General features: G+C 41.4%; 1 protein-coding gene across 1 annotated transcript in view; it reads left to right on the forward strand.

Moving 5' to 3' along the window:
- The first annotated feature begins 10,155 nt into the window (after positions 1-10,155).
- LOC132821592 (protein SNORC-like) overlaps positions 10,156-16,388 on the forward strand; it is a 28,537-nt gene continuing 22,304 nt past the window's right edge. Inside the window, exon 1 of the mRNA XM_060834264.1 lies at positions 10,156-10,311. Coding sequence (XP_060690247.1) covers positions 10,239-10,311 — 73 coding nt within the window. The 5' untranslated portion in view covers positions 10,156-10,238. The remainder of the gene's footprint in view (positions 10,312-16,388) is intronic.

The following is a 16,388-nucleotide window of genomic DNA, read 5'->3' on the forward strand; positions in this document are numbered from 1 at the left end:
ATTAAACTTGTAATTAGGCTTGTAGGCTAAAGACTGTTCCTCATCCCTATGATTGTCTTTCAATAATTCTCAGATGTATTACAATCGTAAGCGGTACCTAACCACATGCTCCTGTATGTTCTTCCCCCACCAGCAGGAAGACATTTTTCTCAGTGATTAATTCCCAGCCATGCCTGCTTGTGTTTCCTAGACTCCACATTTGTTCCCCATGGCTGGTCCACATGCTGCCTATCAATGGTCTTTGTTTTCCTTTGAAAAACCAATGATCCAAGAGCTTCAGAAGCTCTTACCCTGGAAACAGCTCATTCTCATCCTCCTTCCTGTTGTCCTCTGCTTTCATTTGCTTACCTATACAAACCCATTGTACTAGGGGTTGTGTAATACTCTTCAGTTGTATAGTTTTCTCACCTTATATAGTAACCACTGGAGTATTTGCCAAGTTTTACGAATTCATTGCTTGAGTAAAAAATGAGGTCTGCAGATGCTGGAGATCACAGCTGCAAATGTGTTGCTGGTCAAAGCACAGCAGGTTAGGCAGCATCTCAGGAATAGAGAATTCGACGTTTCGAGCATAAGCCCTTCATCAGGAATAAGAGAGAGAGCCAAGCAGGCTGAGATAAAAGGTAGGGAGAAGGGACTAGGGGGAGGGGCGATGGAGGTGGGATAGGTGGAAGGAGGTCAAGGTGAGGGTGATAGGCCGGAGTGGGGTGGGGGCGGAGAGGTCAGGAAGAGGATTGCAGGTTAGGAGGGCGGTGCTGAGTTGAGGGAACCGACTGAGACAAGGTGGGGGGAGGGGAAATGAGGAAACTGGAGAAATCTGAATTCATACCTTGTGGTTGGAGGGTTCCCAGGCGGAAGATGAGGCGCTCCTCCTCCAGCCGTCGTGTAGTTGTGTTCTGCCGGTGGAGGAGTCCAAGGACCTGCATGTCCTCGGTGGAGTGGGAGGGGGAGTTAAAGTGTTGAGCCACGGGGTGATTGGGTTGGTTGGTTCGGGCGGCCCAGAGGTGTTCTCTGAAGCGTTCCGCAAGTAAGCGGCCTGTCTCACCAATATAGAGGAGGCCACATCGGGTGCAGCGGATGCAATAGATGATGTGTGTGGAGGTACAGGTGAACTTGTGGCGGATATGGAAGGATCCCTTGGGGCCTTGGAGGGAAGTGAATGTGGAGGTGTGGGCGCAAGTTTTACATTTCCTGCGGTTGCAGGGGAAGGTGCCGGGGGTGGAGGTTGGGTTGGTGGGGGTGTGGATCTGACAAGGGAGTCACGAGGGGAGTGGTCCTTGCGGAACGCTGATAGGGGAGGGGAGGGAAATATATCCTTGTCCTTGCGGAACGCATACAACGTATTATCCGCCCTTGAGCCCCGCTCCTCCAACCGCCACCAAGACAGAACCCCACTGGTTCTCACCTACCACCCCACCAACCTGCGCATACAACGTATTATCCGCCCTTGAGCCCCGCTCCTCCAACCGCCACCAAGACAGAACCCCACTGGTTCTCACCTACCACCCCACCAACCTGCGCATACAACGTATTATCCGCCTCCCACAGCTACCTGGAATACACCTCCTCCCACCCTGCCCCCTGTAAAAACGCCATCCCATATTCCCAATTCCTTCGTCTCCGCCGCATCTGCTCCCAGGAGGACCAATTCCAACACCGCACAGCCCAGATGGCCTCCTTCTTCAAGGACCGCAGATTCCCCCCAGACGTGATCGACGATGCCCTCCACCGCATCTCCTCCACTTCCCGCTCCTCCGCCCTTGAGCCCCGCTCCTCCAACCGCCACCAAGACAGAACCCCACTGGTTCTCACCTACCACCCCACCAACCTGCGCATACAACGTATTATCCGCCGCCATTTCCGCCACCTCCAAACGGACCCCACCACCAAGGATATATTTTCCTCCCCTCCCCTATCAGCGTTCCGCAAGGACCACTCCCTTCGTGACTCCCTTGTCAGATCCACACCCCCCACCAACCCAACCTCCACCCCCGGCACCTTCCCCTGCAACCGCAGGAAATGTAAAACTTGCGCCCACACCTCCACACTCGCTTCCCTCCAAGGCCCCAAGGGATCCTTCCATATCCGCCACAAGTTCACCTGTACCTCCACACACATCATCTATTGCATCCGCTGCACCCGATGTGGCCTCCTCTATATTGGTGAGACAGGCCACTTACTTGCGGAACGCTTCAGAGAACACCTCTGGGCCGCCCGAACCAACCAACCCAATCACCCCGTGGCTCAACACTTTAACTCCCCCTCCCACTCCACCGAGGACATGCAGGTCCTTGGACTCCTCCACCGGCAGAACACAACTACACGACGGCTGGAGGAGGAGCGCCTCATCTTCCGCCTGGGAACCCTCCAACCACAAGGTATGAATTCAGATTTCTCCAGCTTCCTCATTTCCCCTCCCCCCACCTTGTCTCAGTCGGTTCCCTCAACTCAGCACCGCCCTCCTAACCTGCAATCCTCTTCCTGACCTCTCCGCCCCCACCCCACTCCGGCCTATCACCCTCACCTTGACCTCCTTCCACCTATCCCACCTCCATCGCCCCTCCCCCTAGTCCCTCCTCCCTACCTTTTATCTCAGCCTGCTTGGCTCTCTCTCTTATTCCTGATGAAGGGCTTATGCTCGAAACGTCGAATTCTCTATTCCTGAGATGCTGCCTAACCTGCTGTGCTTTGACCAGCAACACATTTGCAGAATTCATTGCTTGAACATAGCTCAATAGTGAGAATGTATTCACGAGACTGCACTTCATATGTTTCATTGTTGTCACTGCAGCACATGATTTTTAAAAAAAAATTGATCAGTTTTTTTCGGAAAGTCCTGAGCTTCACAGTTTGGTATCTAGAGCGTTACCGAAAAATCAATTGTTTTTCAGATGATAGATATGGGGACAGTGCTGGAAATTGGCATTGAGATAGAAGATCAGCCATGATTTAATTGAATGAGGGAGCGGGCTCGAAGGTCTGAATGGCCTACTCTATGATTCCATGATGACCTTATTTCCTACATTCCTACGAAAAACAGGGCCAATTTCCTCTCTGGTTTTTGTCTTCCTCCCTCAATTTTAGTGCAAATGGAGCAGTTGGATTGTGGAGGCAAATTCTTAGCATTTATCCATTTTTTAATTATTTAATTTCATAGATTTTCAGTAAAGATTTGAGCCAATTGGTTTAAAGTCAGAGTAAGCGTCTGAACACGGATACAAGCCAAGCCTGCGCCCATTTATGGCACATGTATGTCAGGACTGTGCAGCAAACCTTTAGAAATTCCACTGTCTTGTTACATCAGTCATAGCGTTTAGCCATTAAAACAAATATTAACAACTCTACGGCAATCAGTACACTTAATAGCGGACTGGAACATTGAAAGCTGAGACTCTCAGCAATGGCTGGACATGAGGTTTTTTATTAACTTAGACAATACTTGTTGGTAAGGTTACATGGGAATTAGACTTTAATTATTGAACAACAAATCGTTAAAAAATAAAGTTTGATCTTTTGTCATTATCTGATGAAATACAAAATATTCAATTCTGGGTGGTTTTAACATTGGGAATGCATGTGAGGTTTTATAAGATGATTACATTTAAGCTCTTTTACTTGAAAGTAACATGGAGTGAAGGGGGCATGAGAGTTTCTGCCCAATATTAAGTTCATGTGATCCAGTTGGCATTGGAATGGAATTCCAGATGAAACCCGATTTAAAAACACAATGCTAATTGCTTTTGTAAATCTGGAGACATGAAAAAGGCAGCTGAACTGTTGCCAAAGACTTTGACAACAAACAGATACGGCCCCCGAAAGACAGGAAAATAGCAGTAATATGGACAGTGGAGGTATTTTCTTTGTGAGGCACTAGGCAGGATGCTGGTAGGAGCTTACTCTCTGGTCAAACAGAGGGGCCAGTGCAGATTTAAGAACACTGGATTTCGGTAGAAGCCAGTATTGTTTTTGTTTTGGATTGCAAAAACCCAGGTATTTGTGAAAAGAATGAAGTGACCAGATTTAAGGTTTAAAAGAAAAGAATTTTACTACATCAAACTCAACATAATTCCTAACAATTCTGCTATCTTAAACAGTCAGTTATTTCCAAGGTAATTATAGTGGTTTTAATTGTCAGCGAAGTTTACATCGTAGAATGAGTTCCCTAATATAAACAAGAGTGTCTTCCGCTGTGTCTCACACCTGCACACAACATAGGTGCTGGGGAAAAATAAGCACGACTGCAGTTCAGCGGTAGTGTGGGGGTAAAGCAAAAAAAAACAGGAGTTCAGAAAAAAAGTGTCCTCCACTGTGTCCTACACCTGCACGCATACGACGTGGGTGCTGGGCAAAATAAGGACTACCGCATCACTCTGAAGGAGCTGGGTCAGTGTCAAAGACTCTTCATGTGTAAATAAAGGGTGACTTGGTAACAGGATATAAAAAAGACAAACAGGAGTGTCAGAGATGTTCTGATTGTCTTTGAAGGAGCGAGATCAGTGTGGGAAGGACTCGCCATTTTTGTGTGAAAAAGAAATAAACAGGAGTGTCTGAATTTCTGTTCACTTTGAAAGCTGGCTCTGAGGAAGCCAGGCCAGAGTCATAGAGATGTACAGCACAGAGTTTCAAGTACTATGCATGTGTAAATAAAGGGTGTCTTGCTGACTGGATACTGGCTTCGTGGAGTTATTTCCGTAATGTCCCAATTTTCCTCTGGCCAGACAGTCGTCCATCCCAGTGTGGGTGGAACTTGTGCATGGGACCCTGCGGAAACCCTAGCTTAATCAGGAAATTGTGCATGGAACACCCAGCATTTTCTGCTCAAATTGGAGAACTTGAATGGTTGTGATGAAATTAATTAAAATACTCAGGAACTTTTAGACTATTGATTACATAGGTAACTCATGAGCAACTATGAAACAGAATCCATACTTCCATCCCACATGCCCCAAGCTCTGAAGTAATATCATCAGGGAGGTGATTCCTTCCCTGGGACCCAAATACCACTCTAAACCGATCTGACCCAACACTCCCAGAGCCAACTTGACCTGGACCCTAGCACCAACCCTTTCCCCCGGTCATTATGGGCACAAACCCAGAATAGACCAGACGTGAAACCACAGCTAGCCTCTGCATTGGGCATGATATTCTTCCCTGATTAGCTGTCCTACCCAAGCAAAAGTGAGGACTACATATGCTGGAAATCAGAGTCTAGAATGGAGCTGGAAAAGCACAGCAGGTCAGGCAGCATCCAAGGAGCAGGGCTCTCCCACCCACCCTAACCTATTCTAAACACAGCATCATACCTTGCAAAGTTGAAAAATGTGGTGCTGGGAAAACTCAGCAGGCCAGGCAGCATCCGAGGAGCAGGAGAATTGATGTTTCGGGCATAAGTCCTTCAGGGATCCTTGCACATGATACCTTGCCTCCTGGTAGCCTGCACCCCCCCCCCCCCCCCCCCCCCCCCCCCCCCGCCCTGCATGGATGCTAGCGGATCAATCTGGTACCTACTCCTATTTATCTGACAAGATTAGAGTTGTGCTGGAAAAGCACAGTAGGTCAGGCAGCATCCAAGGAGTAGGAAAATCGCATTGTAGGCAAAAGCCCTTCATCAGGAATGAGGATGGTGAAGGAAGGGCTTTTGCCCGAAACATCAATTATCCTGCTCCTCGAATGCTGCCTGACCTGCTGTGCTATTCCAGCACCACTCTGATCTCCAGCATCTGCAGTACTCTCTTTTGCCAATTTATCTGATATCCTAGCCCCCTTCAGCTAGCACACAGCCCAACTGGAATCCTACTTACCTGGTACCTTACCCTCGTGGCATCCAAACATCACACTTGATTACTTAGGGTTTGACAGAAGCTGCCATGGTATGGCAGTTGGCTGTTGTGATAAAGGGGAATGATCTGCCTTCCTCTGTCAGTTCTAGGCTACAAAAGAATTATCAGGATGGAAGTATGGCTCCATGTGCATGAGAGAGCCAGTGGAATTACCTTTCAGAAATGCAGAGCTCCCTTCATAAGGAAAGGCAGAGTGGCAACCTGTGTGAGATTGCCAGTCCTTAGAAATCTAGTCCACTGTGAAATGGGGTCTGACTAATAGTAGTTAAGCATCTGGAGGGGTAACAATCCCCACATTGTAAAATTTCAAATTCCATTTGAGACAGAGCAACTCTGGCCTTAAACCAGTTGTTTCAACTTAAATAAATTTACAAAGATATGAAGAAAGAGGTGTCGAAAGTGGGTGTGAAAATAGGACAAGAGAAAAGTCACTGGGTGAGCAGCGGAAGGCGTTTAACCAAATATTTTGTAACGTTCAGCGAAAATTTATTCTGGTCAAAAAGAGGGACTTGGTGAGGAAGGTTAACCACCAATGGTTAACAAAAGTGGTAAGGGGGAGTATCCAATCCAAAACAAAAACAAACAAGATAGTAAAAACTCGTGGCAGGCCAGAGGTTTGGGATTTTTTTTAGGAATGAGGAGCCAATGACTAAAATCCTAATAGAAATGGAGAAAATTTATTATGAAAGTAAATTGACAAGAAATATGAGAAGAAACCGCAAAAAAAAAACCATACTGGCATGTAAAGCAAATGAAGTTGAAATAAATTTGGGCCCCTTGGTCAGACGTAACTGGAGATTTGAAATGGAGATGGCATTATTTAAGCCAATACTATGCATCCCCTCATGGTGGATAATACGATAAACACCTCCAAAGAGAATGGTTAAGTAGATCATCTAATAGTTTCTGTTGTGAGGGACAGCTACTTAACCAACTTTTGAGAGCAAAGGAGACCAGCCACCAGGACCTAATGGCCTGTATCTGACATGCAAACATCATGCAGGCATTTGTTGCAAAATTCCAAAACTCACTGGATTCTGGAAGGATTCAAATAGGCAGGAAAATAGTCAATATAATACCTCAGTTAAAAAACAGAGATGCATAGTAGGACATCTAGAAAAACATAATGAAAACAACATCAACATAGTTTGTAAAAGAGAAATCATGTTTGACAAATTTGCTGATTCTCAAATTATTTTTTGAGAATATAACACGCACAGTGCATTGGGGGGAACCAGTAAATATAGAGTATTTGGATTTCCACAAGGCAGTCAATAAGGTGCCACGTAAAATGTTATTGCAGTTCTTGTCTGATTTAGCCACAGATTTCATTAATCCCCACATCTCTCCGACCCCTATAAGGATCTGCACTTTGTCTCACATTTCCTGCACAATTTCAACTGAATCCTTCTTGAAAGAGCTGCTTTCTTCACTTTAGTTTGCTTTAAGCCAAAAAAAATTCCAAAAAGCACTCAAAAAACTCTGCTTGAAACTGAATCTCTCACTCAACAATATAATTAGAAGTGAACCTGCTGTTCTTTTGTTTACCTTTAAGATAAATTGATCACAAGATCATTTATTGGCAGAAATATACTTTAGCATGTATCCCCGGTCAGTGAAACCCAGTTCCTATAGGGATCGTCATCCTAACATTTCCCCAAAGGCACATGGGATGTCTCCTTTGCTCTGGTATGGCAAAGGGGTCAACAAAATTGGCTTTGCTGCTGGCAATCAGTTCTGGGACTTGCAAAACTTGGAGAAACAATTTTTGATGGTCCCTGAATGTTATGATGGAGGGAAACTGGGAGGGGTGAGCTCATTCGAAGCTTGGAATAACTTTGGCTGTGTTACTTTAAAGACTACTATTCTGCCGAGAATGCAGTACAATGCATACATACAGCATTAAATTGTTGGTTGTAATTGGTTAATCTATCTTGCACTTTAGTGTATGAGTTGCCTATTAAATAATGAGACCATAAGGCCATAAGAAATCAGAACAGGAATAAGCCAACTGATCCCAGCCATTCAGTAAGATTATGGCTGGTCAAACCTTCATGTTCATTTAATGTTGATTTTATTGTGTTCATTACACTACTAGTCTTAAAATATAAGTTTTTTTTGTGTGATCCTTTGAGCTGGTAACAGGGAATTCAAATCTCTTTTTAGAAGTGATCAGTCTATACAAGGATCATAATAATACCCATTCACAATTGTATAAGAAAGAGATGCCTTTATTTTAATGAGTTTTATCAAAATTGGAAACAGTGAGATTATTTCCTTCTTATATTGCGTTTCAATTCTTGCTCTTTGTACTCAGTGACCTGGATCTAGGAGGTCATATCTGTGTTGAATTTAATGTTTTACACATAGTGTCTTGTTTCACCAGTAATTTAACACACACAATTGGATCTTTGTTTGCATCATTAAAATTGTCAATCTCTGTTGATATGTGTCTATTTGCATTTTAAAGGTATTATTAATTTCGTTGTCTTACTATTCAATGTCCCATTATAATACAGGCAAATGACAGTTTGAATATAATACTGCAGCAAGGGCTGAGTGAATTGTTAGTCATTTACTTGAAGTTAATTTAGCAATTTTAAAATATGACTATTTGTGTTGTTAAGTTGATCATATGAACTGATTAAATAGAAACAGTAGATCATTTGGCCCCTTGAGCCTGCTCTAGCATTTGATAAGATGGTGGCTGATCTGTTTGAGTTTCGAATTCCACATTCTTGTCTACTCTAAATAATCTTTCATTACCTTCTGTAACAGAAGCCATCTATTTCCACCTTAAAAATATTCAATTACCGTGCTTCTACTGTCTTCGGGGGAACAGAGCTCCAAAGTCTCTCAACCTTCCGACAGAAAATTAATTTCGTCATCTTTGTCCTAAAAGCATGGCTCAGATTTTTTTTAAACAGCATCCTCTAGGTCTGGATTGACCCGCAAGAGGAAACGTCCTTTCCATATCTTTCTTGTTAAAAACCATTCAAGATCTTATACACTTCACTCAAGTTACCCCTACTCTTCTAAACTCCGATGAAAACAAACTCAGCCTTTAACAGGCTATTTTCATATGATACCCCACTCACTCAGGTCACAACTTAATTAATAAAGAAATTGTGTGTTTTTATCAAGGTAAATGGTGGGGTGGGTAAAGTGGGTGGTAGAATATGATGAAATGCCATCTGTCCCATTTATCTCCCTGTTTTGGTCCACTCCACTGAGGAAGATGTTAACATCATTATATTTTCAGCAACTGTGTATTTAACTAAGGCTTTAAAGAGAGATTAAAATTCAGTTTCAACTCGCCAGAATAGATCTGTTTTTAGGGCTGAATCAACACTGGTCAGGAAAGTACAACAAACTTCAGTACAGAAAATTGAAACTGAGGATACTATTATAAGCACCTGTTTATTTCTCCTATCTCCCTTCTGAAAGGAAGGTGAAAGGAATTTTGAAACACAGTTTTGAACAATAATCCTGCAAGTGCTAAACTGAAAATGTGGAGAGCAAAACTTAAATGTTCTTTTATACATTTCCCTCCATCCCCAAGACTTATTCATGTTAGCAATTTGAGACCAAAGATACACAAACTTAAGGCTGAGAACTAAATCTCTTCCAAGTAGCATAAATATAATTAAACTCCAGGCTTAGAAATGAGACTAAAATAATTTGTAGCACTAGAATGGCACTAGTATGCATGAATATTGCTCAATTTATGTACAAAATAAGCATTACAATAATACTTGTGTATCTGGAGCTTAGGTAATGTAAATAATGTGGCTTGTTGATGTTTGTAAAGGAACAGCTCTTAGCGTTCAACTTTAGATGGGTTACTGAGCTACGTGAAAGAAGGAAAAACACTAAATGACGCTGATTCTCAATTTTAAGAGAAAACAAACTGTTGCAAGAACAGGTTAATTGTTAAATGCTTCTGTCAATTGTGCACACTAGACAGTAATGCAAGGATATGGGGCACAGGGCATTAATGCTGATAGTAATGAAAGGCAAGTGATCTTACTGTTTACTGTAAAATATAAAAGTATTGTGTACAGGAGACATTAAAATAATTCACTATTTATAATTCAGTTTAATCCTACGTGAAATCTCTTCTATACCACTCTAGAGGAGAAGATATTAAGAGCTTTGTAGGAAATCAGCCAAATAGCATGCCATAATTTCCTTTTACTTCATTTATCAACATACTTGTCTGGTATGTGGGAGGTAGGTGTGGGCTTCAGCTAGGGTTATGGGTTTAGATGCTCAGTGCTCTTTTTGGTGCAGCGTAGAAAGGCTCCCTTATATGTGTCAGAAGCAAGCATCTCCCAGATCACATTTTTTAAAACTACTTTGACCACACAAGACATCAGTTTCACTCTCGGAAACAAAATGGCCCAGTGCAGACGTTGGAACCTGCTTCCATGGACTATTTTAGGGACCACCATTCTGATAGCACTATCAGGTAGGATTATTATTCCATTTCTGATGTATTGACTTATCTAGGTGATGCAGCTAGTACCATCTTCAGTTCTCTTTGTACTAGTGCATCGATCAATGATCCTATAGTCTCAACTCTAATATATAATTTTTTGTATATCCATGTGATCATAGTATATGTTTCACTTAATGCAGGAAATTATACAGTTACATAAGAGAGTGCAAAAATAAAAATCTTTTTCCAGGCAGTACATTGCTCTGGCACCTACATCTCAACTTCACAGGCTATACTCAATGCTAGTAGCTTTACAACAGCAGGATTTAGGACTGGGTGCACATTTAGCTATGTATACACATAGGAAGTTATTAATTGCACAGCTAGAAATCTTATGTTTTAAAATTCTTTAGCAATTTACATTGAGATATTTCAATCTTTAATAAACTGAGAAGTTCCTTTAAAAACAGTATTTGTGAAAGGTGTTTTTAAGAGGGAATGAACTGGCTAACTTTGAACAAATCTGCAGGAGAAAATTGCTCCCATACTCCCAATACTGTAGATGACTTTAAAAGTTTATTTGATATTTTATAGTACATTTTTTAAAAAAGTGACATTGATTTTCTGTATAGCATCTTCAAATAAGTTCAAGGGATTAAGCCGAGCTACAAACTTAAATACAGATCTGAATCATCGCTGAAGATGTTTTGCCAGTTTCATTGCCATTTGGAAATATTTCAAACTCTCCTGAATTAAACTTTCTCACTCAAGTATTTAAAGCCCTGGGAATGATGGCCAAATAGGAACAGAATACAGCTTTGATATAATCATGAATGATTAGCTGCTACAGAAAACCACAAAGAAGGAAAGCTATGAAGACTGAAGCTGGAATTAAAAACATATTTTTTTAGTTGGAAGAAGTTCATTTTTTTTTCTTATTTCCCAAGTCTATTGCTCCGAAATAAAATTTAAAGAAGTAAAACTAATCTAAATTCTCACTCCTTCATAAACGAGATGCTCCCTCCATGTATGCAAACCGTGCATGCAGTATAGTTTGCCATAAACTGATATTTTATAAAACTTAATCTCTGGATTGACACAACTTGATTTCAGATGGAACTGAAAACTACTCCGCTCATATCTTTACATGGCTTGTGCAATGCTTAATGGTATCTGCACTGCCCTGGCCTGCTAATATTGAATGTGCATTGCCTGTCAAATTCTGAATGGTTAAGAAGAAGGAGAAGGAGCATTATATAGAATGTTATGGTAGATTATAACAGCACAAAAGGGAAACAATTGTGTCCATGTTGTCCTTGTCATGCTTTCTAGGAGCTATCCTTTATTGCATACTGTCTTTGAATGAGATGTAATAGTGTTTTTACCTTTACAGAGTTATAGCCCTGGAAAGTTAATTTTATATTTATAGAATGTCATATTTCTTCATTCAATACCAACAATTTCATAGATGTTTAGAATTTCTATTTTAGCTTACAATATTTCAGCTTCTACTTTAATCCCATACATATGTCAGAATTTCCCCTCCTGTAAGAATGTTAACAGTAAATAAATAAAACTACTTGTTATTTCCTGGTTTTTGTTTGTGAGATTTTTCAGATGATTGCCTGTTTAGCTTGCTTTGTTATGTCAGTGTGGCAGGACACCAGAGATTTACCATCGTCGATGCCAGAATGAAATTAATAACAGTAAAGGAAAAATCTATGGCACACAGTCCATTAGATCTTTTTGGGAAGCTGTCTTCATCTTTACTTCACCACTGTTCAGAAAATGCAGACCCGTTATGATCACTGTTCTCCAAATGCTCCCCCATTGAAGCAGTCTGTCTGTCTCATTTCATTCACAATAATTGAATCCAGTACTTTTTCCCTTCTTAATAGACTGCAAACTGATCAAGAAAATATTTTTTTGTGTTCCTCCCGCCATGTTGTTACCATCTGATAGGCAGTTACACATATGCGCACTAACCCATCTTAGTCTGACTTATATTGTACACATCTACTCTACCCTATGACTCCTCTGACTTTATCCTATTGCTAAATATATCTCCCAGCCCTCCTTCAAATTTCATCTCCTCTCTAAAGCTTTATCAAGACATTCATTCAGCATTAAATTTCAACCCCGGGGGAGAAGGGAAGGTTTATTCTAATATTGAAGATGTTTGGGATGTTGCATAATGTCCTACATAATAGATCATATGAATCAAAATTTTATGAAAATATAGATACAATTATTATAATTGAAAATTCGTTCGGTGGATGAAGTTAATTTTCATGTGATAATATTGGGAATTTTGATTAACTAAACAAAGAATTAATCACTGCAAAAAATCAAGAAGTACAAAAAATTGTATAGGAAGGGCACACATTCTAGTTGCAAGCCAGCAATGTTCTTTAGAATAATGGGGATCAATGGGAAATGATAGACTGGCCACACACTCTATTCCTGAGTACAAAGTTGTTTTGCAGCATTGATTCTTTTGTGCCTTTTAACTTCCCAGCAATGTTGGAATCTTGGTAAGAATGTTCCTGAGTGAGACCGTTTCTGAGAAAGATTTATAAAAAGTAACATTTGAAGTCAGTTTAAATTTTAAGTTTTCCCAGGAGTGTTTCATACTTATACACGTATTATATTTATTTCTCAGCCTGACCAACACAGATGTGAAGGGTATGATTCAACTCTTCCCTTTTCCTGTGTTTTTGAGAGCAGAAATGGTTGGTTGCTTGAATGGTGCATTTTTTTTTTGAAAAATTCATGACTGCATCAATTGACATTGGTGAAACAAGCTGAAAAACAAGTCCACATCTGTTCATTTATGCAGAATATAACAATTCTACTTTGAATAATTGAAGAACAGTGGCATACCCTTCCACAAGCCACCTCAAGGCAATTTCAAACCATTTTTTGATTATTTTACTTTGAATACAAAGTGTTTTGATTTTTAAAATTCATTCAAGGGAGGAGGGCATGACTGGCTCATCCTGAGTTGCCCCCTGAGAAAGTGGTGATGAGCTGCCTCTTGAACTGTTGCAGTCCATTTATTGTAGGTAGTTCTGCAGTGCTGTTCAGGAGACAGTTCCAGAATTTTGTCCCAGCCATTCAATGCTACATAATAATGCAGGCAGTTAGAAAAGCAACATGGATGTTTGGGAGAGCGGATGCTGCCAATGATGTGGGAATTGGATGTTTTCTCACTGTACCAGTTTTGTTTCTCATGCAATGCTCTGCGCATTCTGAGAATTAATATTGGAAAATTACAACAGCCCCAATAGCAAGTCCAATGTGCCAACACCTACACATCAAGAATTTGAAAGTTTAGTTCATCATATCTGTTATATAGAACCATAGAATTTTACACTACAGGAGACTATTTGACTCATTGTGACTGTACAGGCTTCTGAAAGAACTACATAACTAGTCCCATTCTCTCACCCTCTAATCTAATCATTTTCAAATGTGTGTTTTGCTTTCTTTTGAAAGTTATGGAATCTGCCACTACCACACTCTTGGGCAGCGTTTTTCAAATCCTAACAACACTCTGAGTAAAAATGTTTCTCTTCATTTCACTTCTAGCTCTCTTGCTGACAATCTTGAAATTGTGACCCCCTGCTTACTGACATATATCAATTAGTGGAACAAAATATCCTTCTTTACTTTATCAAAACTGTTCATAATTTTGAACAGCTCAATAAAGTTACCTCTTAATCTTCTCTACTCCAGGGAGAATAAGCTCAATTTCTCTAAATTTTCCTCTTATCTAAAACCCTTCATTCTGGTACCATTCGTAGATAAAACAACCAATTGTCTGTACCTGAAAATTAGATGGAATTACCTGTTGGTTGATCTGGGAATGTTGGGGATGGAGGTGTTTGAAGGGCATATTGGGCCAAGGAGTGGGGAAATAAACTACAAACAGGCAATGATTTTTTTTCAAGGCAAAGTGCTAGACCTTAACCTAACTGCTTCAATTTTTATTTCAGCCAGCAGGTGCTGGATTGGAGAATCTCTGTGTCAGAGCCACTGGCATTACAGGAGGTTCTGGGCTTGGAGTGTTTAGCAATGGGGTCTATTTACCTTTCACCTGTCACCTTGAACATTAGAAGACTTCTCTTTGCTAGAGTTTACATGTGTCTTTCCTCTGCTGTTCTGCTGTAATCATTTATATTTCTCCATTCTGTCTAGATTTGGGCGGCACGGTGGCACAGTGGTTAGCACTGTTGCCTCACAGCACCTGAGACCCGGGTTCAATTTCCGACTCAGGTGACTGACTGTGTGGAGTTTGCACGTTCTCCCCGTGTCTGCGTGGGTTTCCTCCGGGTGCTCCGGTTTCCTCCCACAGTCCAAAGATGTGCGGGTCAGGTGAATTGGCCATGCTAAATTGCCCGTAGTGTTAGGTAAGGGGTAAATGTAGGGGTATGGGTGGGTTTCCCTTCGGCGGGTCGGTGTGGACTTGTTGGGCCGAAGGGCCTGTTTCCACACTGTAAGTCTAATCTAATTTGTCATCACTTCCTTTTGCCCTGCACGATTATCATTTTTGTCATTTAATCACGACTCCCTTCCACCCAGCACACAATGTTCCTCTTGTTTCATACTTTCCTTCTCTTTGAAGTTCTTGAATTGCTTCCAGTATTTTATGATTTTATTTCATCTTTGTTCTATATTTGTCCCTTTTTCTATAGATCTGCGCTTGCTTAAAAACTGCACTTTCCTAATATCTTCCAGGTATAATGTAACACCATCAAACTGAAATGCTTACTCTGTTTCTCTGTCCACAGATGTTGCCTGATCTATTGATTATTTCACCACCTTTTGTTTTCATTTCAAATTTGCAGCATCTGCAGGTGTTTGTTTTTCGTGATGGTAGTGTTTATAGTAATTTACTGGCATAACTTTTCACAGGTTAAAATAGTATTTCTGCATTAAAGCATATACGAGTTTTTTTTTAGATGTTCAAAGCTAATCATAAATGATTGCTCAGTGGTTAGCACTGCTGCCTCACAGCACCAGGGATAGGTTCCAACTTGGGTGACTATCAGTGTGGAGCTTACATGTCTGCATGGGTTTCCTCCGAGCGCTCTGGTTTCCTTCCACAGTCTTAAAGATGTGCATTGGTGAATTGGTCAAGCTTGATTGCCTGTGGTTTTCAGGGATGTGTAGGTTAGGAGCATTAGTCAGGGGAAATGGAGAGTAATACGGTAGGGGAATGGATCTGGTGGGATACTCTGCAGAGGGTTGGTGTGGACTTGTTGGGCCAAATGGCCTGTTTTCACACTGTAGTGATCCTGTGATAACATTTACAAACAATTTCAGATAGATCATATTTTAAACTTTCTTTCACATGTGTGAATAGTTTCAGGACACATTAAAGCAAAAGCTGTCATCAATCTCTTAAACCTGACCCTGACCTGGTGCCTGAACATGTGCAGATCAGCAGCATCTGAAGCTGTTGTGAGTTTGCACCAAATGCATAGAAATCCAGCCCAAGGTGCCTAACAATATGCTTGATTTTCTTTAAACGTTTACAGAATACTGTATTTTAATGTTGGGAGAAAATGGAATCTCACTCCTTGCTTCATTGAATTGAGGTGGTAGGATCATAGAATCCCTATAGTGTGGAAGCAGGCCTTTCAGCCCATCAAGTCCACGATGACTCTCTGAAGAGCTTCTGATCCAGACTCAGGCTTAACCTACTCTATCCCTGAGAGTCAATATTGGAAAACTACACCAGTAACTCTGCATTTCCCATGGTTGATCCACCGAGCCTGCACATGCCTGAACACTAAGGGCAACTGAGCATGAATGCTCCACCTAATCTTTACACAATGGTAGCAAACCATGCAGACACAGGGAGAATGTGCAAACCATACATAGACAGTCGCCCGAGGGTGGTATCAAACCTGGGTCCCTTGCGTTGTAAGGCAACAGTGCTCTCCACTGGGCTACTTGAACAACAGAGCTCAGCACAGATCTTCAAGCGTATACACGTAATTATTTGTAGCTATGTTCTTGGACATCTGCATGGAATTTGCAGTGAGTAGATTATTTCATTTGTTGGTTATACTTCACACTCTACATTATGAAACATGTAG

This window comes from Hemiscyllium ocellatum, chromosome 13 (assembly GCF_020745735.1).
Source record: "Hemiscyllium ocellatum isolate sHemOce1 chromosome 13, sHemOce1.pat.X.cur, whole genome shotgun sequence".
Classification (NCBI taxonomy): Eukaryota; Metazoa; Chordata; class Chondrichthyes; order Orectolobiformes; family Hemiscylliidae; genus Hemiscyllium; species Hemiscyllium ocellatum.